This window comes from Rissa tridactyla, chromosome 17 (assembly GCF_028500815.1).
Source record: "Rissa tridactyla isolate bRisTri1 chromosome 17, bRisTri1.patW.cur.20221130, whole genome shotgun sequence".
In the NCBI taxonomy this organism is placed as follows: Eukaryota; Metazoa; Chordata; class Aves; order Charadriiformes; family Laridae; genus Rissa; species Rissa tridactyla.
The window spans coordinates 131,579-154,633 of record NC_071482.1 but is presented as its reverse complement, the minus strand read 5'-3'; the positions used below and the strand labels follow the sequence as shown (position 1 = coordinate 154,633).

The following is a 23,055-nucleotide window of genomic DNA, read 5'->3' as shown; positions in this document are numbered from 1 at the left end:
AGTTTCAGCAAAAGTTCTTCTTTTTTGGGGTGGAGTTAGTCATTTAAGTGAGTAGGGAGGGACCCAGCGTGTAACAATAGAGTATTTGCAAGGCAAATGAGCTCCAGGCATAGAGTGACCTAATTGATGTGAAGATTAGCATCTAGCACTATCATCTTTTTCTTTAGTGATGTAAGCTGATTTTTAACGTATGGTTTGAAGAATCCACGTTCCTTTGGCCTGTACCAGAGAAGATCCAGAACATCTATGGGTCTTCCCTGGAAACCTCCAGGGCTCTTACCCATGGCCATCCTTGTCCCAGGTGACCTGAAAGGCTTTGGAAAGCTCTGCGCCAAGGGACACCCTTACCAGAAATCTCCCCAGATCTGGGCACCTCTCTGGAGCCGTGCAAGACTTTGAAGACACCTGAGATGAAATGCGTGCGTCTTGTCTGTATGACCAGTGCCCTCCGTCTCGGGGTCCTCCTGGCTGCTTTACCTCAGTGACCTGCGGACGCCTTCTGCTCCTTCTCCTGCTGCTTCGCCCCTCTCCTTGGCTCAGGAGGACACGCAGCAGCTTGCCCAGGAGAGCATGGCCTCGGCGGCCACTCTGCAGGTCTAGTGAAGGGCACTAGCTAGCAGAGGCTGGTCTGCTGTACCACACACAGTGAAGCCCCTCGATTAGACACCTTCCTGCAGTGCTCATCTTGCCCATAATAAAGATAGGAAATCAAGATTTCCTCTGCTCAGGGAAACGGGCATTTTGTCCCAGTAACGTTGCAGCCGTAGATTCACGGTGTGAAAGTCCCAGTCTGCGTCAGGAGGATAGGATGGCATCGCAGCTGGCATTTTGGCCAAAAGCTGTTCCCCTGTGAGGAGCCAAGGCAGTGCGATGAACGCAGTGCCCGTCCTCCTCTTGTCTGGGCACAGCTGCACTGAAGCCTGCGCACCAGCAAGGACTCTGGTGGGACTCGGACTGGCAAAGGAGGAGGCAGCGTTATTCTGGTGAGCACCCTTTGATTTCTTCCGCTGCTTATACTTCTTAGCAGGAGCCTGGTGATCCTGACTTGACGGGGACCTGCTTCCCCAAGGATGTTTGTGGGCACCCACACGTGTCTGCCCGACACACTGGCCTCTGGACACCCCTTCTCCCAAAAGTGAGAGGGCAGAGAGCAGCAAAGCCACAGGGAGGGCACGGGGCGCTTGCGCTGTGCCTCGCATCCCCCGCCTGTCTGGCATGGCTTGGTTGGCCCGAGGCCCTGCCCCGGCTGTGGGGTGAGAAGGGTGGTACCGCTGTGCCCGGGAGACAAAGAGGTTAGGAAGGATGTTTTCACTCAGCTAGAACTGGAGGGTGGAGCACTCAGCATCAGGGACTTCCTTTAAGGGCTGGCGATGAGGGTGCTGCTCCCCACGGCAGGGCGCGTTTGGGACCGGCTCTGTGACCTTCAACAAATGCTGCCCCCTCCCAGCCCCAGCGACCCCGTGAGCGAAGCAGAAGTACCGTGCGAAGTAAGGTACTGCGAAGTCCGTAGGTGACAGTGATGGCGCAGAACCTCTCGGGTCAGAGGGACAGTCTGTGGGACGAGGCCGTGGGGAACTGCAGGCTGGAAACACCCCCCAGGCTGTGAGCTTGGCCCTCAGGTGTGGTGAGGGGATGGCAGGGGTTCAGGGAGCCCACTCCAAAGCAATAAATGCAAATTATTTCACTTGCAAACACATACTACACTGAGGAAAAGACTGCTACTGCACTGATATGACCTACGGGGATCTGTGTGTTGCTGTAATGTGAAATGTGGGAAAGATGATAGTGAGGGAGAAGAGCATGGGAGAAAAATAAATGGGGAGAAGAGAAATTTACATGAAAAATAATGTCACTTCGCAGGCAGATAAGGAACTGACTATGGAAGAAAATCATCACAGAAGTCAACAATAAGTACTTAAGGAGTGTTTTGGTGTCTGTACATGGGAATTCCCGGCTGAACTCTGATTTTTCCGCCACAGGTACGCACTCTCACTGGGGAACTGTTCTTGTGTTGTCAGGATCATAAAATTTTGTTAACTTGGTTAAGGTATTCTGACAATAGGAAATTATTCAGCTTTACATAAGGATGATAAAACGCACTACTTGCGTATGAAGTTCCTCTGTTCCGTATAACTGTGATGTGACCAACAAGCACGTCTAGTGACCGGTTTGACGTTACACTGACTTTCTGAGCTCTGCTTGAGAAAAGCCAGATTGCTTCTGGCTCCTGAATCTTCTCACCTCTAATGTTTTCTGTTTGTCTTATTTACTGTTACCATAACTAAAGCTTTGCGAAGCATGTGCTGCCTACAGATGTTACTCATATTTACTAATCTGTTAATTTTTGTTGTCATTTGTTCTTTTAAGGTTAGAGCATGCTATTTCCTGTATATCTCGTTGCGAAGTGCGATGCTTAGCCCCGCGAAGAGCCAAGATGAAACACGGGACCCCGCACAGCAGGGCCAGGGTGGCAGCAGGCACCGGAGAACGAAGGCCATGCCCAACGTGTGCCTCTGACTGTGGGAATGGGGGAGCTGAGGCTTCTCTAGCCATAACCGCTGCGCCCTTCGGCCAACAAGCAGCACAACAAGCTGGCACAGCAAGAAACAGGTGAGATGCGGCTTTTCTACTCCCCTGGCATTCGAAGGCACAACGCCTGTCTTTTCAGGTTCTTTTTTCTCTTGCCATGCTTGGAACAGAAGGGTGGGAGAGAGGCTTGCAAGGGAGCTTGGCACCAGGGGTGACCTCTCTGCCCCAGGGAACGACAGTTGAGGACACAGCAGCAGCCCCACAGGTCGGCTGGAAGCGAATGAGAGACAGACAAGGCTGTGCTGATCTTATTTCCCATGAGAACTGGGCAGGAATATATGAAATTATTACACCGGAAGGGTTGTCGGGCCCAACGGGGATGATTGTGCTGTGTGTTTTGCTGTTGAGGGTAGGGATAAACAATGATCTAAAGGTGGCCGTAGATGGGAGGAACTAGGCAAAAATGGCAATGTGAGGGGAAGCAAATGGGTTTCCCTGTCTTTTTGTGTTTCTTTCGGAAAAACGTTTGAACAAAAACTTGTCTGCAAAACGGTTTTGGAATTATCAGCATTTTTAGGCTTGTGTTTAAGATTACATTCACATTGCGCGTCAGTTTGTCAAAACGCTTGTCTGCAAAACAGCTCTCTAAAAAGGAAATAACTATTTCCAACCTGTTGTGCTTAGTGGTTATGGCTCTTGCATGCTGTGGGCCAGTCTTTTATTCTTACATTTGTGTCAGCTGTGGTTTGATGACTACAAAACGAAGTTGTACTAACTTTCCAGGCTTTTTCCTCAGGAAACAGGAGTGTTTTTGTCGGCTTTGTTATGAGGTCTGAGACATGTGCTGCTTCCAAGCGACAGAAGTCATCGGTGCCGGTGGCTTCTGTTTTTGTCACAACGTATCCCACTCTGCTTTAGAGATATGTAAATAGGCAAAAACGCTTCTGTAGCTGCAGGAGCAGTGCTGCCCCATTGCTAATAGGGGATCTGGCTGCCGCTACTCAGAAGTATTCATTCTTTGGGTTGGTGATGCGGCTGACACGCCTGAGGGATGGGATGCCATCCAGGTGGTCTTGGACAGGCTGGAGAAGGTGGGCCTGTGTGAACCTCATGAGGTCCAACAAGGCCAAATGCAGGGCCCTGCGCTTGGGTCGGGGCAACCCCAAGCACAAGTACAGGCGGCATCCAGCCCTGGGGCCTGGAGAAGGCTCCGGGGAGACCTTATTGCGGCCCACCCTGTGCCGTGCCAGGGTGTCTCCTCCTGCCGCCACTGACGGCGAAAACGCCCCGTGCCCGCTCTGGCCGGGGGGAGGTTCCTCCCTCCTCCGCCGCCCTCAGGCCTCCCGGCGCGGCCTGAGCGGAGACCGCCGACATGGCGGCACCGTCCCTCCGCGCGGCGGGCGCGGTCACGTGGCCGAGGGAGCGGCGTGCGTGCGGGGCGTGGCCGGCCTGCCCTGCCGGGAGGGGGAGGGCGCACGGGAGGAAGGAGGAAGCCGCCATCTTGGAGTGTCGAGTCGCCATAACAAGGCACCAAGGGGGGAGCGAGAGGATTTTATACCTGGGCGAGGGGGGAGCGCGGCTGGTGGCGGTGAGGACGGGCCAGGGCGCCGGGGCGGGCGCGGGTCCGCGGGAGCGGGGCGGCGGCGGGGAGGGGGGGCCGCCGCCGCCCGGCCGAGCCTCACGGCCTGCGGCGAGGCCTGGCGGCGCCGAGGGCCCCGAGCGGGGCGGGGGCGGCCGGGCCGACCCGGGAGCGACGGGGCGGCGGGGCCGCGGCGCGGGGCGGGGCGGCGGCGGCGCTCGCTGCCGGCCGGAGCGGCGGGGGCGGCGGGCGGGGGCCGCTCCATTGTTGGCGGGCGGGAGGTGCCGGTGTGGCGCAGCTGCCTTTGGCGGGCGGCGGGGCCCGCAGTGCGGCCCGGGCTCACAATGGGCACGGCGGCTGGGCCAGCTGCGCCGCCGCTTTGTGTCGGGGCCGGCCCGGGCAGGGGAAGGGAAAGGCCCCCCGGCGGCTGCCCCGTCCGCCGGCCCGCCCGGGGAGGGGAGTCTTGGGGCGGGGGGGGGCTGCTTTTTTCCGTCGGTTTGCGAAATGGTGGCGCGTCGCGTCTCTTTCTCTTGTTGGGCTCGACGAGGCCGGGCGTTCTCCTTTAACCTCCGTCCTCTTAAAGGGTAGTGAGGAGCGCGGGAGGTGAAGGGACTGAGAGGTTCCATCTCCTGCGATATTGGAGAACTCCTCGGCGTCGCGATCCCGGCCCTGGTTACTTTTGTGATTCGTCCGCTTTTTGCAAAGTTAATGGGTAGGAGAAATCTCTCTTCAAAGATGCCTTGAAACGCTGCTTCCAGTCAGGGAGGTAACTAGCAGAAAAATCGTAGTTCTGCAAACTTTAAGGTTTTGCTGTGAAGCTAGAATTGACACGCTTGGAAACAGCTGGGAAGTCTGGGAAGAGTCTCAATTCCTTTTCCATGCTCTTGAATGTGCCTTTTATTTGCTAGGGAAACGCACGTTTTTTTGGTGGCTGCTGAAGTTAGGAAGCTGTAGTCTGCTGGTTTTTCCTTTGCATTTTCCCAAGATACAGATGTGTTGTGACAAGAAATTGTACAGGCAAGCCTACTTCCTGTTGCTTCCGAAAGGTTTCTGACTAGGAGTGTTTTGTCTCCCTAATATCGTTGTAAGTTTTTCAGCTATGGCCACGCTTACTTTACATACGTAAGGTGCAGACTTTGTGGTATCTCTTTGCAGTTTTGCCAATCTTTCTGTTAAATGCGGTGTCAATATTAAGTCATGTGTACCAAATGTTATTTTTTGAGCACGATATGAGTTGTTACCGACAGCTGGAAGGTAACGTCATGCGGAGCAGGAAGCTAGATATCTAGTGTAAATGTGTATTACTCACTGCTTCAGTTTAGACTTGCTCATTTAGAGTTAACAAAACAGGAAGCTACTGTCAGTTCAGCTTGATGATATTGTTAGTTTTGCTATTCTGAATGGTGTTAAATCAATACCTAATTTAAAAGTTTGAGTAAGCTTGTTGAACCAACTTTTTGGGTTGGTGGAGGATATGCTGTTTTCTGGGTGGTTTTTTTGTTGTGTTTTTTTTTTTTTTTTAAATAATAATAGTAAAAAAGTAATTTCTGTTTCCCTTTTGAAGTGAAAAGGGTGACCGGAGTAACTTAAGGGTTTCGTCAGTTCTGACTGGAATGTCCACTTGATACTGTGGTCTTGCTTCCTGTCACAAACTTGTGCTTAACGTTGTTGCTTAGCATTTAGGGCTGCTTTGCTGTGTCCCAGCAGTGGGGGAATTTCAAGAACCGGCAAAGCAATTGATATAATTCCCGCTTACTTTACAGGAAGGAGGGACAGGTAGTATTTTTCAAGCAGTTACTCACTGGAAGGCTGCTAAAAGTACAGCTGTTCAGAAAATTATCTTTGGTGACTGAGGTGGTGGGTGCAGCTTTATAGAAGGGGGGAAAAAAGCTTTATGTGTGTCTTGATAGTTATCACCGAGAAAACAAAAGCAAGTACTGCTATTGCAGGCTGCCTGGGAAGAAGTGATTCTTAAAACACAAAGGTAAACTGACGTGATTTATGTGGGAAAAAACCCACGTGCTAATCGTTGTCATCTGCTTCTCTTTCAGATTGAAGCGAGTGAATTCTGATATAACTCAACTTTGGTAGAGGGCTTTTTTTAAAAAAAAGTTGATCCACAGTGCATCAGAGCAAGTTACTACTTTACTTTTGAGTGACTTACAGGTGCTTGCCTGCATTGCAATAACGGACTCATATATTGAGCAAGACTTATTTATCTCTTCGTTTTGGAGAGTCTAATAAACTGTTATTACAGTTTCTGTACTGACTTTCAAAGTTTTGAAGTCTAAAAAGACATCTTTAAAAATAAAAACATGAGCACGGCCAGAACAGAGAACCCTGTTATAATGGGTCTATCCAGTCAGAATGGGCAGTTGCGAGGCCCTGTAAAACCCAGCGGGGGCCCAGGAGGTGGAGGCACACAAACTCAGCAACAGATGAACCAGCTGAAAAATGCCAACACAATCAATAACGGCACTCAACAGCAAGCACAGAGTATGACCACCGCTATTAAGTAAGTGTTTGTACCAGCTGCCACAAAAGTAATGCGTAAAAGTCACGTGTGGGAAAGTGTTCTCAGGTTCCCGTGTTTGGAAAGTCATCTTCTGTTGTTTTATGACACTGGCAGTTAGAAGTGTCCTGTGATGGGCATTATGAAAAGAAAGCTCTGTTTCCACGTGTGAGCTCCTCTCTGACAGTGATCTTTGTAATGTGTTTGTTGTGAAAATCGAATTTGACGCTTTGCTTTTCAGAGCATGTAGCTGCTTGTCAGGGGTAGCCCACTGAGCAGCAGCAGCATCCTGTTTTCTTTGCTCCTTGCGAGTGGTATGAGAGGGAAGTTGGGGAGTGGGAAGGAATTGAACCGAAGTTTAAGCCAGAGGAGGAAACACCCCCTAGTCTCAGTCCAGTTGTGTATGCTTTCCAGTTGTTTGTTGCAGTTCTTTCTCATGGTGAGAAATTCTTTAAAATTTTTTATCTTTTGTCATTGATCTAAAATAGTAACGCTTGCTCTCCTTTGTGTAATGCGCTGACTTTAATTCATCAAAGCCTGAGCCAAGATAATATTGTACCACTGTGATAGCCTCCTACCATCAAACTGGTTTTGGCAGTGTGCTAATAACATATGAGTGTGCTGGTTGGAAATTCTGAAGGACGTAAAAGACTTGGATGGTATGGTAATGTGTTCCTTTTTTTTTCCCCTGTTGTTCCTCCTCCCCATGAACAACATTCACTTTTATTTCGTTATTCAGTTATTTGCAAAGGAAATGTTAGCTGTCGTCAGAGAGCGCGTAATGGAATACTCCTTAAAGTTTGCCTAACTCATTTCCTCTTTTTTTTTTCTTTTCTTTTCAAAATGGGTTACTGTAATGAAACTGGTGAGTTAAACTCTACGAAATTCACTCTTGACTTCCTGGGAGTGGGGAAGAGAAGGACTTACTCGACTGTACAATGGCTTTCGAGAGAGTATGGGTGTCTACATCTCACTGAGAGCAAATGACAACATCTGATCAACAAGTGGAGCATGTTCTCCATTTAATTTTCTCCCCAAAAGTGTTTTTTATCTTCTCACATTACTCACGGCTTAAGAATGGATGTTCCCTGGGCAAGAGATTTTAATTTTTTTTTCCTTTTAAGTGATGAAATATTCTCAAGTGGATTTATTATAGCCAGTTTCTGCCATGTGACTGAGTCAGTGCTCAGTTTTGAATCTGCGTTCTACTGGATTGATTCAGTGCCCTAAAAACGGGACTTGAATCATGACTGGATAAAGATTTCACAAATTCTCTGTGAGCTTGGCAGACTGCTGGTTTTCTGTGTTTGCAGTTTCCTGCCTGTTGCATCCTGCTTAGCTCAGAGAAGACTCGAGCTCATATGTGTAGGCGCTTTTAGCTTTCAGGAGGTGAAAATATTACGTGTTCATCGTTGTATTGAAGAAAATAAAATGCAACATAAAACTATTAAACCAGATTATTATTTTTTTAAAAAATAATTATTTTATTTTTCCTGTAGACCTGGTGATGACTGGAAGAAGACTTTAAAACTCCCTCCAAAGGATTTGAGAATCAAAACTTCGGTAAGGGTGGTTGAATTGTGGGAATAAATACTAAACAAAAGATGTGGGAGAAGCCGCAGTGACAAAATATTTGTCCTAAGCAAAGATTCAAAAGCAGTTCAGCTCTTGCTGTTCTAAATGAAGAAGTAATTTGTTCTGCAATTGCTTATGAGAGATGCTTCTCTCGGAAAGCTCAAAAATGGAGTTTACTTTGTGTTTCTTACCTTATTAGCGTTAGGGCATGGGACTGATTATTATCAGTGTCTCTTGCAAAGGCTGATGGAAAGATGTCAGTGTATGTTTGCAGTACTGTATTTGGTTATGGGAAAGCTAATGCTTCCTTCTCCACTGTATGGTATAGCACAGATTAGTGGAACTGCTGCGTAGCAGCATGCACTTTGTGGTCTTCTTGCACAGGCAATCTCTTCATTGAGTCAGACCAATCTACAGCTAATCTTATGGATGTGCTTTTTTTGATTATTCAGGACGTGACCTCCACAAAAGGAAACGAGTTTGAAGATTACTGTTTGAAACGGGAGTTGCTGATGGGAATTTTTGAAATGGGCTGGGAAAAACCATCTCCTATTCAGGTTATTTACAGACTACTTAAAAGCAGCATTTAATTTTCATAAATTTATTTAAATTCTTATTCATGCTTAAATGTTAGATACTCATGTCATGATTTGGGAAAACTGGTGTTTTGGACGGTAGAACGTTGTGGCCCTTGGGGAAGGCGAGAGTTTCTAACGCCTGACTAAGTCACCAAGTCATGCAGTGGGTGACTTAGAGATGGGACTGGCTTATGCTTTAGAGACGTTAACTTGGATTTTCCTTTTCACCCTGGAAGCATTACTGTGTTAATCCTCTGTTCAGTAACATCCTTCACGTAAGTAGTGCCAGTGAGAACAGGGCTGTTCTGTAAATTTTGTGGAAAACTGAGTTACGGTAGACTGCATACCTGTAGTTGTTACAAAGATAACTGTGGCTTTATCACACAGTCTGGGTGCTTTTATCATGAGCATCTGAAAGGAGCGTAATGGAGATCATGGGAGACACACTAATATGTTAGCAAGTTTACTTTTCTGTCCCTCCATCTGTTACTTTTAAGGCTTGTTCTATTAAAAACTGTTGATTTGTAAACTTCAGAGGGTCAGGGAGGTTGAACTCTCATTTAAATGCTCTTTGGAGGATTATCACTGACACACTAATGCACTTTATCTTAAGGCAGGAGAAAGCTATGGCTTTTAGGTAAATTGTGTGCTTTAAATCAGATTCTAACCACGCCACCTTTCCAAAAGGCTGAGGGGTCTTTAGATGTTACTGTAAAAGACAGTAAAATGAAAAATACTTGGGGCCTGTGTTTGAATGGCTGAAGTTTCAAAAGGAAGGCCTGCTGATTTTATGAGAAGTATATCACAGGAGCGTGCAGGTTTGAATTACATGGGCTGGGGTAGTTTTGATGTTAAGATACAGCTGGGTTTCTTTTTCCATAGGAGGAGTTTGCTAGTGGCTGTCATTGTCTCTTCACTTTTTTTCCTAATTTTTCACTTTTTTCCTAATGTGTCAGTTTTATGGGTTTACCGTTCCTGTGGTACCTGCTCCCTGGTTCTCTTATGACCAGGCAAGATAAGGACTTTGAAGTGGAATATGGGGAGCAGAGCTATTGGGTTTAACCAATGGGTTTAACTCCTTTCTGTTGTGAGTCTGCGATGCTTGCAGTTGCAGGATATTCTGTTCAGGAAACAATCAGATTGCACGTGGTACTCTTAGCAAGGAGAGTTAAATTTGACCAGCCTCTCCCGCGAGTGTGGCTTATGATTGCTCATGCGCTGTCTGTCGTTGCATTTCAGGAGGAGAGCATCCCCATTGCTTTGTCTGGTAGGGATATCTTGGCTAGAGCGAAAAATGGAACAGGCAAGAGTGGAGCCTACCTCATTCCTTTACTTGAACGGCTAGACTTAAAGAAGGACAATATACAAGGTCAGTTGAGATGGGTCCTGCTTAGCTGCAGCCGGGTAATGGTATCGGTCTCTACGTGGCAGGCTTGAATGTAAAACTGGTCAACGACATTGAGCAGTGTAGGTTATCTGCTTATACTGTCAAAGGGAGGTAATGGGGATTGGTGGAGGGGAGGTGGAATTTTAAAAGTCCCACAGTTGCTTTCAAAAGTGGGAAATGCCAGGCATCTTCTGGACTTTAGCGTCTTGCCCTGGAAAATGGATTTGGAGTAATAAGCAAGTGTGCTGACAGGGGCACTCGCTCAGAGGGAATATCAAGGGACAAAGAATCTTTCCATGGAGTTTGCCTTGTAAGCAGTTTCTAGGTCTTGGTCAGGGTGTCCGGGGTGGAACTCCAAAACCATAGAAGTATAGCTTCCATAAAGTCTTTGGCTCCTCTGAGGATTAGTATTTAAGATACAGTGTGTTACTAGTAACTCACACTGATGTGTTTAACTTTCAGCAATGGTGATCGTTCCCACCCGTGAACTAGCCCTGCAGGTCAGTCAAATCTGTATCCAAGTCAGCAAACACATGGGAGGTGCCAAAGTGATGGCAACAACAGGAGGAACCAATTTGCGAGATGACATAATGAGGCTTGATGATACAGGTTGGAGCACTTTTGCTACACCACAGTTGCTGTTTGTTCATGTCTTCTGCGGTGTAATTTCTGCTTGTTATTGTTTGCCTGTTACAGAACAGACTACAGTATGTCTTGTTCGCTGTTTGTATGCTGTCATTATTCTCTTAAATTGTTTGTATGATACGTGGCCATGAAAGCTGGAAACATTGTTTTAGTCACCTTAACCATTTTTTTTGCTCTTCTAACCTTACAGTGCATGTGGTGATAGCTACCCCTGGGAGAATTCTCGATCTCATCAAGAAAGGAGTAGCAAAAGTTGAGCATGTCCAGATGATAGTATTGGATGAGGCAAGTTGCTCGTGTTAAACATTTCGGGATTTTAACACCAAGTCGAAGCAGTGATGTGTCTCAGCGAGTCTCCTTGTTATGCGCAGCAACAAATCAAACTGTGCCTAGAGACGCTATAAGGTTATATAGCTCATCCATTTCTCAGTATTTTTGAGAAGGTATTCTGGCAGAAGAATTTTTGTGCACGTGAGTCTTTTAAGAAACCAGCCTAGGAAGATTTGCCTTTCCTGTCATCTTTGCTACTCCCGAAGAATAGATTGTCTATTCTGAAATGAAGGAGTGCATTTTGTTGGGTTTCAGTTTATAACGAGTGAGCTGTGCTTACCACATAATTGTATATAAAACTGATATATGAACATCCAGTGGTGTACAGGCTTCTGAGTGGGAGGTTGAGAAAATAGTTGTGCGAGAGCTCTTGGAGGACTCTGATAGGAACCCTGGTAACTGTTTTCAATTTAAATTCCATTTACTTTTCCTGAATTCGATTCTGTTTAAATCAAAGTGCTGAAAAGCAGGAGAGGATAAACTTCCTTTTACTGATGAATCCTGTCTCCAGCAGCTAAATCACACATCTTTTGGAGTGTGTTGTGTGCTCCAAAGGGGAGGGTCTGATCATGAGGGCAGGGAGAATGCTCCTGGTGTTTTCGTTTGGGGTTTGGTCATCCCCCATCGTGGTACTACCAGAAGGCTGAAATTTTGTCCCATTCGTTTAACTTACTCTTTATCACTTCTGTTGTTACAGGCAGATAAGTTGCTGTCTCAAGATTTTGTTCAAATAATGGAAGACATTATTCTCACGCTACCTAAAAACAGGCAGATTTTGCTCTACTCAGCCACTTTTCCTTTGAGCGTACAGAAGTTCATGGTGAGTGCAGATATATTCATATTTGTATGAATGTAGGATGGTGGTGACATTGCACGTGAAGTGTGTGAACGGGTGGCGTATAGCCGTCGGTGCTCAGTTTTTTAATGCAGCCAAACTTCACTGCTTTAATCTAAATCAGGCTAAATCTTTGACCCGCAATAGCGTTAATGAGAAAGCTAGGTATGCACAGTTCTCACCTGTAAGATACTGTTTTCTCCTTTGTACATCAGTTACGTGCCATCCGCGCTGATTTGCTGCTAGAGGGTGCTCCTCTTTGGCCTGTTTGGTTGCCCTGGATTTATAAGTAATCCTTTGTGAAATTTTACCCACCCTGTCTCTTGTGTATAGCATGAAGAGTGAGTGGCTAGGTAGCGCATCCTTGCCATGGAGGAAGTTAAATGTGCCAAAGGGTGGGAAGTACTTACGTTGTTTTGCATGTAGATATGCCCACTTTATCCTTATCTCTATTTTTCAGAATTCCCATTTGCAGAAACCCTACGAGATTAATCTGATGGAGGAGCTGACCTTGAAGGGAGTTACCCAGTACTATGCCTACGTAACCGAGCGTCAGAAAGTACACTGCCTCAATACACTGTTTTCCAGGGTAAGCAGTAGGGCTGGTTCAGGAACGTACAGAAGCTGTTTTCCTTTTGGAACCGATAGTAAGACTGAGAGTGGCGGAGAAGGCTTAATGACACTTTTTTCTTGTCAGAAATGTGCTAGTCTTATGATACAAGATAAGCTAAAAATACGTACTTCTTGTCCTGCACCTTTGTGTTATAGAACTTTGTTAATTTTTACCCCCCTTGTACAAAAATATACATTGTGTAAATTACCAGCAGCATACCTGCTTTGCTTTCTTTCTGTACGGGTTTTAGACTTATGTGTTGGATCATGTGTTAGTCAAAAGGCTGCGTTTACTGAGCACACTACTTATATGTTCAGCTCCAGATTAACCAGTCGATCATTTTCTGCAACTCCTCTCAACGGGTTGAATTGCTAGCCAAAAAGATCTCCCAGCTGGGCTATTCCTGCTTCTATATCCATGCTAAAATGAGGCAGGTGAGTATGAAGTGAACAGCCGTTTATTCCACACCACCCCAAGCTTTCTTGCATAGCTGAATTAAGTCTCGTGCTTTCTTTAAATGTGCGTGTTCTTTGAAAACTGAAGCATGTATTGCTTTGCTACTGATTTGTTTTTAGACGCTCCTTTTCCCCCCTCCTTAAACCACTCTCTAGGCTGTTCGGTGTAGCTGGTCAGTTGGTATGGAAGAGTATTTCAGGTCAGGTTAATTAGCCCAGTGTAAGCACAGGCCTCGACCAGAAGGCACAGTTCTTACTGCTGCGTCCTTGGTTTTGCCAGCATGGGGAGCCGTGGTAGACTACATGGTGTAACTGACACAGATAAAAGCGAGCCTGACTTAAATGACAAAAACCCCAGTAGTCAGCTGATTGAGTGCCCTGTGTGGCTTTGCAAACAGTAAATCTTGCACTGTGACTGCAGGGGAATCTGAGAAGCTGGGGAGGGGGCTTTGATCAAACCTTGTGGCGAAAGCGGCGACTGAGCACCTCCATGCCAGTGCAGCTTTGCTGGTGCAGAGGTTTCTGTTAATCGTACGTTAGCTCACGTGTTCTCGAGCTTCGTACTTGTGATTTCCGTGTTTTCAGGAAGTGTACTAAAAGATGTCAGAAGGTTGAAGTGAGGCTTGTAAAACAGTAGTACTTTCAAATATTTTTTTCATTTTATGTGTAAGCCAGAATAAATTCAAATGAAAGCATTAGAGGAAACCTGTCTTGCTGTTCATGGACCTGACAGGTAACGCCAATGTTTGCTGGGCCATATGCAGACCGGACCAGTAATTAATTAAGCAGAAATAGAAGTGATGTCAGTATTGAGAACAGGTATGCAAATGGGCTCCTTGAGGTCTGATTTTTGTATGCTTTTGATCGGTCAGTAGATGATCTTTGTGGCCAAATGCAGGTATGTTTGTGCGGAAAGCTTCAGCTTGTTCATTCCTGCTGTTAATTTCACTCCTTAACAGCGACATTACTTAATCTTTGTGTGGCCCGAAGTGACTTGTTTGTGAGACAGACACAGACATTGACTCATCCCACCCTTAATTCTGAATCGGTAGTGAACAATACTCCGTACTAGAAAAGGAAGTTACTGCTGGCTTCAGTTTTTAAGGAAATTAATAAAACATGCATTGAATTTTGGCAGGGGGCTGGGGGAAGATGATAGTCAAAATATCAGTTAAACTTCCTTGATGCGTGTTTCATGTAATTATAAGTTAAGATAATTCAGTTCTGCGAGAGCTTTGATGCAACTGTAGGAGGCTTTAAAACACTGTCAGTTAAGTGTCTTTGTCTAAAAGTGATGCCAGGGGCCCCTCTGGTAAATTCTTCAGAGTATAGGGGTAAGAAGTGCTAAAAAGTATGTACTGGTAGCTTTGTTTGACTCAGCTGTTCTCTAATGACGAGCAATTCGGTGATTGAAGTTCAGTGGTTGTAACTTGAATATACCTGAAAGTCACAGCTGTTTGTTGTTTTTGGTTGGTTGTTTTGTTTTGCTTTGATTACACTTTTTTTTTTTTTTTTCAGGAGCACCGCAATCGTGTGTTCCACGATTTCCGAAATGGCTTATGCCGCAATCTTGTTTGCACTGGTAAGAGTTCCTAAACATTCTCCTGTTTCGAAAAGATGTGTTAGAAAGTGGCTTAGCCATTAGCGCAGGTGTTACAGATCACTGGATTTGTAATAAAGCTGGACAGAATGTTTTGTTATGAAGTCTTTGTCGGGCCTGCGTGTGGCTGCAGCACTCCTTCAGGCATGTGGGTTTTGTCTTTTGTGACAAACCGTGAAGGTGCAACTTGCTAACAAATCCTTTTACTGGGGTAGTGTTTTCTGCGCTAGTTATGTTTTCTGTATATTTTCACATGTGAGTGCTCTCTGAACTGTTGGCCGTAAGGTTTACAAAATCTAGGTAGAACTGCGGCTGGGATCACCCAAGTGAGTTTTGCTGATTCTTAAAATGTTTGTAGCTCACGTTTTCTAAATATTTTTATAGTTTTGATTGGCCTGCATGTGAGGGAGTTCTACATTGTACGACCTGGTTGGGCAGTACTGCAGCAGTGTCTGCTGATCACTGTGTGTGTCTGGGTCATCTTAACAAAAATCACTAGAGGCAGAAGAAAAACACTCAAGCTAGTGGGATGTAGTTCAGCTCTCAAGTCTGTTGTGGCATTGGCAATGCAGAGTCATGCGCGAGGAGATGCTTCTATAAGACCACCTGCTCAGAAATAGTCTAATGTGGAAAAAACTAGCTTTGTGCTAATGACTTGTTTGGAATAGACGTGCAGATCTGGTGTTTTGGTCGTTCCTCTTGTGTTATTCATGTTTATAATGGATAAAGAGCAAGAAGACGACGTAACAGAATTGTATGTAAACTGTCTTTGATATAAAGGAAGCTTATATCTGGAAACTAGTGCAAGCCAATGTTAATTAATCATTGTTAATCTTTCTACCCTGAATACCATCAGTATTTGATCTCACTGAAATTAACTGTCTTCGTGACCCAAATTGTCTTTCAGATCTGTTTACCCGAGGTATTGATATCCAAGCTGTGAATGTGGTGATAAACTTTGATTTCCCAAAGCTGGCAGAGACTTATCTCCATCGTATTGGCAGATCAGGTGAGAGGAGAAACATCTTTTAGGTACAACTTTGCTGATGACTGTGATGTTTGTTAGGCATGAGTTGGCTTCTGGTTTTTATTACCGTATCTGAGAATTATTTCAGGTAGCTTTGATTTTTCTGACAGATTGATTCTTGTGTATTGGCTCAGATGGGTATCCTCACAAATATATGAATAAAGGGCTGTTCTCTTGAAACTGGCCTGAACAGCCTAATGAAAAAGCACATTTTGCTTTGCTCTCAGGAAACTCCTGTTTGCAGTTTGGGAAAATTCTGTGCTGAAAACAGCTTCTATAGTGTCTTAAATATAGTTTTCTTCTGCGCGTGTTCCAAGGTATGTTTGTAATGTCTGGACATCAGCAAAATAGACTCTTAAGGAAGGCGGTAAACAAAGGAACTCGGTGTACTTGAACTTTGTAATTCAGGTGTGTTCAAGAACTCTGTTATGGAAGAAGGGCTGGACGTGATAATGCAGTAGTGGAAGACTTTTCGTTGGTAATTAATAAGAAGGTTTGGTCGGAGCATTTTGAACCTCCTGGGTTTTCTTACTCCTATAGCAGTACAAAGCCGCTTATGAAAAACTGATGTGAAAGCTGTAGCGACCTGTGGCGGGGTCTGGATTTGCTTTTGTCGTCAGAGAGCAATGTTGTTAACAGCACGGTCTGCAGACTTTTTCAGTCAGCCTTCTGTTACTCAGCTAAGTCTTTTTATAATTTACTTTATTTTTGTCAAGGTCGATTTGGTCATCTTGGCCTGGCCATCAACTTGATCACCTATGATGATCGATTCAACCTGAAAAGTATTGAGGAGCAGCTGGGAACTGAAATTAAACCCATACCAAGCAACATTGACAAGAGCCTGTATGTGGCAGAATACCACAGCGAACCTGTAGAAGATGAGAAACAGTAAACATGTGCGTATGTAAATGCCTTCCTGAATAGAGAAGTTGTGTTGGATGAAAGAAGAGCCGATGTGTGAATGTTACTGCAGGGGAAAAGGGAAACCGATGTGCTGAAGGAGGCTCTAGATGTGGAAATAAGGGTTTGAAATGGACTGTCAGTGCAGGGAATTCTGTGGATGTGCTGAAGCTGCGAGGATGAGTAGTTTTAGTTGTTTTAATTGAAATGCTCACCATATGCTAAGGATACCAAAAATGGGGAAAAAGGGGGAATGGTGTTTGGAGAGGTGAGCGTGGCTACTAGTAGCCTAAACAATTGTTTCTTTATTGCTTAGCTAAAATGAGAAATTGGCGAGGAGCAGAGAGGAAAGGGGTGCTCAAAAATGTGAGGGGAGAAAACGGATAGCTTTGAGAACAGAGCACCAACAGAAGAGCCTAAGCGCCTCACCAGTTAGAAGGAACAGGTTCAAGCTAAAGGTGCTGCACCTTTTGCATCCTCTGGTTCATAGAACTCTTGCAAATCAACAAAGTAGGAAACAAAGATGTAATTCATCTTTGCTGCCGCTTGAGGTCGTCTCCATAGCTTTAAGAGAAAATGGGGTGTCACTGTCCGAGACTGTTAAGTGTCCCTTTTCTGATCGTTGTCTGAGGAAAAACTGCTGCGTCGAGTCCTTCAAGAAGAAAACTCTCCCTGAATTGCAGTCAGGCAAAATAGCGACAGGATTATGTCTGATCTGGTTTTAGTGAAGGTCCTCTATCATGCAAGATCAGACACCGTACAGTTTGGGTTGGAAATCATTCTTTTGTGTGCTCTTCTTGGAGATCATGAATTAGAAAGAGAATCACAGTGAAGCTGCTGAAATTCTCGGGTGACAAAGGAAACCCCTGCATGGCCATAGAAGCAGATTGCTGGATACCGTTAAAGTGAACCTGTGACCCTTCTTTGAAATCATTCAAGGGTAGCCCTAGGCAGTCGCACCAAGCTGACTTGCAGCCCCTGCTTTGCGGGCTGAGCTTTCTCCATGTTTCATAAATAAATAAAAAAAACACCCCGGTGATGAACTTGGAAGAGGCTCTTGGGTGGTTTCCGTAAGGGGGGAATGCTGTGACCTTGCCTAAGGAATTTTTGCAACTTTCTAAAGAACAAGAAACCAGTAGGTAGTCGTGCTCCATAGGTATGGTAGTGCGTTAGCAGAACCTGTCTCTGCGAAGCTGTGCTTGAGGTTGGGCTGTTCCAAATGCCCTTTGCTTTTCCAGAGCTGTTACATAGTCAGTGCGATTCATTGCTTACGTTCTGGTTTTGCATAGAATTGATTTAACTGTGGGTGTTGTGGTTGTTTTTTTTGGTTTGCTTTTTTTAGGCTTTGATTACACACGCCAGAAGGTGAAGCCCTTTGATCCAGATCTGTGACACATCGTTTCTTTGGGGATACCCTTCTCTTTGTGGGTTTTTCTTCGTCTTTTCATTTCGGAACTATGAAGACTAAAGAGCTCGGCCTTTTTTTCTTTTTAAATTTGGCAGCAAGGAAGAAAGAAGATAAAAGGAGGAATGTGTTTTTGTTTTTCCACTTGTTTGCACTGTGTGCTGATTGAACATTAGTTGCACTAACTGCTGGTTTTAAATTTTTTTTTTTCTTCGGGTGGGAGGGGCAGCAAGGGAAGAAGAGAAACCCTGAAAAGAGAAGAATCTGATGAACACGAGCTTGTCTGCGATTTCAAATTCTTCAACCATCGACTGAGTGCATTTCAACTTCTCCCTGGTTACTCATCTGTTTTTAAGCTAAAGAGCTTGTTACTTATTCGTGCAAAGTGCCTTATGCTATGAGACCATTCAGAATATCACCTTTCCGACACAGCCCAAGGAATCAATAGCCGTTTTTTGGTTTCAGGTCAAAGTTCCCCTTTCTTCCCCCTCTCCTCCTCCCCAAGTACTCAAGCCCAGGGCTGGGAGGTGAAACGTATTGGTAATACTACTTTTTTCTTCAACTTTTTTTTTTTTTTTTTTTAATTGGAGGAGTTGATATGCATCTGCAGTTCACCCACACTGTAAATACCTGTATTTAAAACAAAACCAACTTAAAATCTGGGCTGATTAGGTGCAGCATCATAGCTCCAGAAGGAAAGAGTAGCCTGTTGTCCTTTGCAGGAGCCATAAGAAAAGCCCTTCGCTCTAGCAGAACACTAAAGACTGGTTTCCATAAGTCTCCATTAGTAGTTACAGCACTTGATATGTAGACTTGTTTCAGAGCCATGGCCCTCTTTCCTCTGGTGCGGTGTGTCCCATAGAAAATCAGATGTGTATATTGTACAAACTTTGTAAATATGATTTTTTTTTCTGTTTGGGTTCATATATAACTTTTTCTTTTGTGATGAAGGTTGCTGGGGTTAAAGGGATTAGACTGATTATGGGAGCAGCTAAAGATGAGAGGGGCTCAGTTTTCTGCAACACTAAACAATGAGAAGTGCTCTGACCTCCCTGAAGAGCAGGCCTCTACAAGCGTCCCTTATCAGGGTGGGTTTGCTCTGGTGCTAGCAATGCTGTCCTGTACCGCTTGTGTGGAAGAGATCACTTGTGGGGCTGGGAGGCCTCAAAATCTGTAGCTCAACCTGTTGGGAGATGCTTTTTGATTTCCCCCTTAGAAACTTCAGGAACTTGACAAGCTCTGAAGGGGGCCATGACCTGTGTTCCACCATGGCGCGAGGGAAATCCAGTGGGGGTCAGAGTTGCTGAGCAGCATCTGCATAAGCTGTGGATTTGGGTAGACAACCAATTTACATGCATAAACTTGACAGTTCTGGAGCTCTGTGGGATTGATTTACTTCCTGCAGCGTTGTGCATTTTCTGCCCAGAGCGGCCTCTCTACAGACTTGTGAGCAGGTAAGGGCAAACCCCTGTTAACGTCAGAAGCTGCAGAAAGCTGCTTGCCATCTCCTCTGTTTTGGCATGAACTGCTGTCTGTCATTTTGCATTGTATATTGCTGAGAAGTGCTTTCTGGTCAAGTAGTGTTGCTTTAAATTGTGCCCCTCCCAACATGCTTGATGTTTGGCCTGATCTACAGGCAAAAGGAGTGAGACAAATCAAAAACCGTACTCTTTTTAAATTCCCTTTTAGCCTGTTCACCAACACTGTCAGGAGGCACCTGGATGAATGCAGTCCTTTTTTGCTCGGTCATTTATTGTGTATACAGATGCTGCACTCACACCACGCTTGCTTACCTTTGAGGCAGGAATTACTTGTCTTAATTTCTCCCCGTTTTGACCCTTTTTTTTAAAATTCGAGTACAGTTGTTTGGAACTATGAGGTGGACTTAGCCATCCATTTCCTTGAGGATCATAAATAGAGGCCAGGTGCCTCCTGACAACTTTACAAGATGGAAAGGTTTTTGTGTTTGGAATTATTTTTTCCTTTTGTCAGCAGTGACTCCATAATTGTAGCAAATGCTGCACTAGAGTACAAACTCGAGAGCTTGGTCACAGACACTCTGTGAGCCACACAGCTTACATCTGACTGGCAGGTACTAAGTGTAAACAATTTTGGGGTGCTTTTTGGGGGTGGGGGGTGGGAGTTTGTGGGTGGTAACTTTGACCAAAAGTAAAATCTTGCTCTTGTACTGCAGCCAGCTTATGATTTTCCAGAGAGACAGAAGAGGGATCACTTTAGTGCAACAAAGACGTGAAAAATGTAAATAAAAGTTTTGTATCTTCCCAGGGCACGCACATGTAACAAGAACAGGATGGCGATGGCAGGTCAGGCGTGTGTGCCCTGCTTGGATTTGTGGTAGGTTAGCCTGGTGCCATGCGTTGATGGTCCCTCTTGAAGCACAGAACTTTTGAAAGTATTACTTTAAACTTGGCCTCTAATCGAGGATTGGCACTTACCTAAACTATCAGGGGCACCATTTTTAGGTGGCTTCTTGTCAAGAGGGAAGCAGCCTAGTTTTGGTGCTAGTAGGCTATCTCTAACAGATGTGATCTTGCAAATGGAAAGATGCTCCAAATGACTAGGATAATCCTAGTTTTTTTTTTTCTTTTTTTGGGTGTTTTTTCTTTTTTTTTTTGTTTTGGGGTTTTTTTGTTGTTGGTTTTTTTTTTTTTTTCCCTACCCAGGAGTAAGGAGCATGTATAAATCTTGGCTTCCTGAGATTCCTTGCGAGCTCCTGTTTTTGCTGGTCACGTACCAGCCTTTACATTTATGTATTAACTTGGAGCCTTCAGTGATGAGCCCTAGGTCAGACACTTCCTCTGACAAAGATGACATGAATGAGAATCCGGTGTATTCTGTACCTTTCCCCTCGCAAGTCTAAAAGCATCACTCCATGAATCTGATGAAATGGAGCTTCGCAGCTGGGTGAAGAAGTGGCTGTGAAGAGGGTGGCACAAATCCTCAGCCAGCTTACTTGAGAGAAACCGTAGGCTGGTGTCCGGGTGTGCGCCATCAGGAGTGCGCTGCAGTTGCTGGAGGGCTTTTCCCAAAGGGAGGGGGGTGGGTTGGTCTCAAATACACGTTTCAGTTTCCAGAATGAGATGGGAGCATCTTTCCTTTGCCCTCTGTGACTTTTTTGTGGTTAAGAACAGGGAAGCTCAACACGAGCTCATGTTGTGTACGCGTTGGTATCAAATCATCTCATTCTGATCTTTTGTTCTTTATTTTTTACTTGGGATGGGGGAGGGTGTCTGCTCCAAGGATTTAAAAATGCTTCACGCACTTGGTTGTTGGTTTTTTTGGATTTTTTTGTTTTTCAAATGACTGATAGGACGTAAACCTGAGCAGGCAGCTGTCCTGCCTCGGTTTATGTTCTAGAGGTTACAGAGATGCCACGCCACATCTCCCGAGCTGCCATTGCGGTGGTTCTTGTCCTGGTGCTGGACTTTGTCGTGCCGCTGGGGCAGAGCAGCTGTTGCTTTCTGAGGATGGAGTGAATTTTGTTCCCAGGAGCTCCAGCGGTACAGCCACCGTGGTCGAGGCTGGGCAGCAGCAGTCCGCACAGGGAGCTTTCGATGGCTGTGAACTTCTGGTCCGTCTTCTGTGAATCACAGTTTCTCTTTGTGATAAACCGAGTCTCGGGACCAAAGAGCATGCGTCCGATACTCAGAGGGAGGTTTGGCAGGTTACCCGATAGGTTTTGCTCCGTTCACAGTTGTGTTGCTAAAACGTCCCTATGTGGAAGCATTGTTAAATTCTGCTGTAGACAAGTCAGGGAAGGGTAAGGAGGGGTGGGGGGAGGGATGGGTTTATTAAGATACAGCCTTGCTGTATTTTAACCAATAATTATGGGGAAGGGGTGTCAGGAGAAGAAAATAGTCACTGTTCCCTTTATTGAAAGAAACTGGAACTTTTATTTCAAGAAAAGAAATTATTTGCAGTTCAGGTGGAATATCATAATCCACTGGTCCCTAGTCAAGAGGTTGGTATTCTTACTGTTAACCAGCAAACAATACAGACTAGTCCTCGAAATCATTCAGGGGAGGGAGGGGAAAATTGGCTTTCTGTTAAATCGGTAATTGGCAAACTCTCCAGTGGAGCTCAGATTTTGTTGAGAGTGTATTTTTCTGGCTGTATGTGTGTCGTAGCACTGACTTGTGAAGAGCTTCATGAGTTCCACGTGCAAAAAAGATGAATGGTAAAATCCTGATTTTGTTGATTAAACTCAATAAAAGCTCCCTGGAACTCCACTTTGGTCTCATTTTTTCTTTTATCCGCACTGAGCGAAAAGAGTGCTGAGCTCTTTATCGAGTGCCCTGGCCCATGTCAGACACTCACAACGAGCTTTGGAGAGAAGCCTCAAGAAGAGGAGTCAATTTTGGTAAATGGGAAGGCTCTCTGCCCTTGGGAGCGAGACAGCCACAAGAGGCGGTCTCTTTACGTAGCAGCATGTGCTCTTCGTGGGTCCGATGCTTTGCAGTCTCATCTCAACTGGGTGAGTAGACTTTTACCTGGCAGCCGGTTGCAGCGCTGAGCTGGCCCCGTCTTTGACAACGAGAGTTTCTGCAAGGGGCCGGAGCAGCACGGCAGAAGCCTGCTGGGGCTGTATCTTTACACTGTTCATCTTTCTCTTCCGCAGGTAAAGAGAGGACGTGGGACATGACGGGCTCTTCTCACCAGAGCCACTTGTGCTCTCAGCTGAAATATCTGTGAAGGGTGCACTGCTTTTTCTCACTTGCACGTAGGGGAAGGCTGCCTAGAAAGGGAGGGAAAGCCGCTGCCACGCTTCGGTGCGTACAGGACTCTGTTGCCAACCCGCCATCTGTTCACTTTTTGCAACCAGAGTAGCTGAGTGCCACCAGCAGTTACAGCAAAGAGCAAGGTAAAAACTGTTTGGGTATCCTCGCGGAAGAGGCCTTATACCTGGCGCACACAGCCAAAGTGTAGTGTGAAAATTTTATAGCAAATGTCAAAAGTGAGACTGCAGCTTTTTTTCAGAGAGCTCTTTAAGTCGTGGGGTGGAGGAAAAGGGTTGTCCTGTTCAAGGCACTTTGTGAACCTTGGGCTGGTAGTGCTGTGAAAGCT

General features: G+C 45.5%; 1 protein-coding gene across 3 annotated transcripts; it reads left to right on the top strand.

Moving 5' to 3' along the window:
- Positions 1 to 3,976: 3,976 nt before the first annotated feature.
- DDX6 (DEAD-box helicase 6) lies at positions 3,977 to 22,220 on the top strand. Of its 3 annotated transcripts, none has more exons than XM_054222981.1 (14): positions 3,977 to 4,117; positions 6,160 to 6,623; positions 8,120 to 8,183; positions 8,648 to 8,752; positions 10,013 to 10,142; positions 10,623 to 10,769; positions 10,996 to 11,094; positions 11,837 to 11,955; positions 12,431 to 12,559; positions 12,901 to 13,017; positions 14,557 to 14,620; positions 15,546 to 15,647; positions 16,382 to 16,561; positions 17,908 to 18,407. In XM_054222981.1, exons 2-13 carry the CDS (start codon positions 6,424 to 6,426, stop codon positions 16,555 to 16,557), a joined length of 1,452 nt encoding a protein of 483 aa, XP_054078956.1. In that variant the 5' UTR covers positions 3,977 to 4,117; positions 6,160 to 6,423; the 3' UTR covers positions 16,558 to 16,561; positions 17,908 to 18,407. The 3 variants fall into 3 exon arrangements, 2 of the variants coding, with proteins under 2 accessions (XP_054078956.1, XP_054078957.1); XR_008469633.1 differs by lacking the exon at positions 3,977 to 4,117 and adding an exon at positions 20,655 to 22,220 and having other exon boundaries at positions 17,908 to 20,062; XM_054222982.1 differs by lacking the exon at positions 3,977 to 4,117 and having other exon boundaries at positions 18,194 to 18,407.
- Positions 22,221 to 23,055: the final 835 nt, after the last annotated feature.

Coding starts and splice junctions, on each gene's coding strand:
- DDX6 (XM_054222981.1), top strand. CDS start 6,424: ATGAGCACGGCCAGAACAGAGAACCCTGTTATAATGGGTCTATCCAGT. Junction 10,770..10,995: donor AATGAGGCTTGATGATACAG/GTTGGAGCACTT, acceptor CTAACCTTACAG/TGCATGTGGTGATAGCTACC. Junction 13,018..14,556: donor TCCATGCTAAAATGAGGCAG/GTGAGTATGAAG, acceptor TTTTTTTTTCAG/GAGCACCGCAATCGTGTGTT.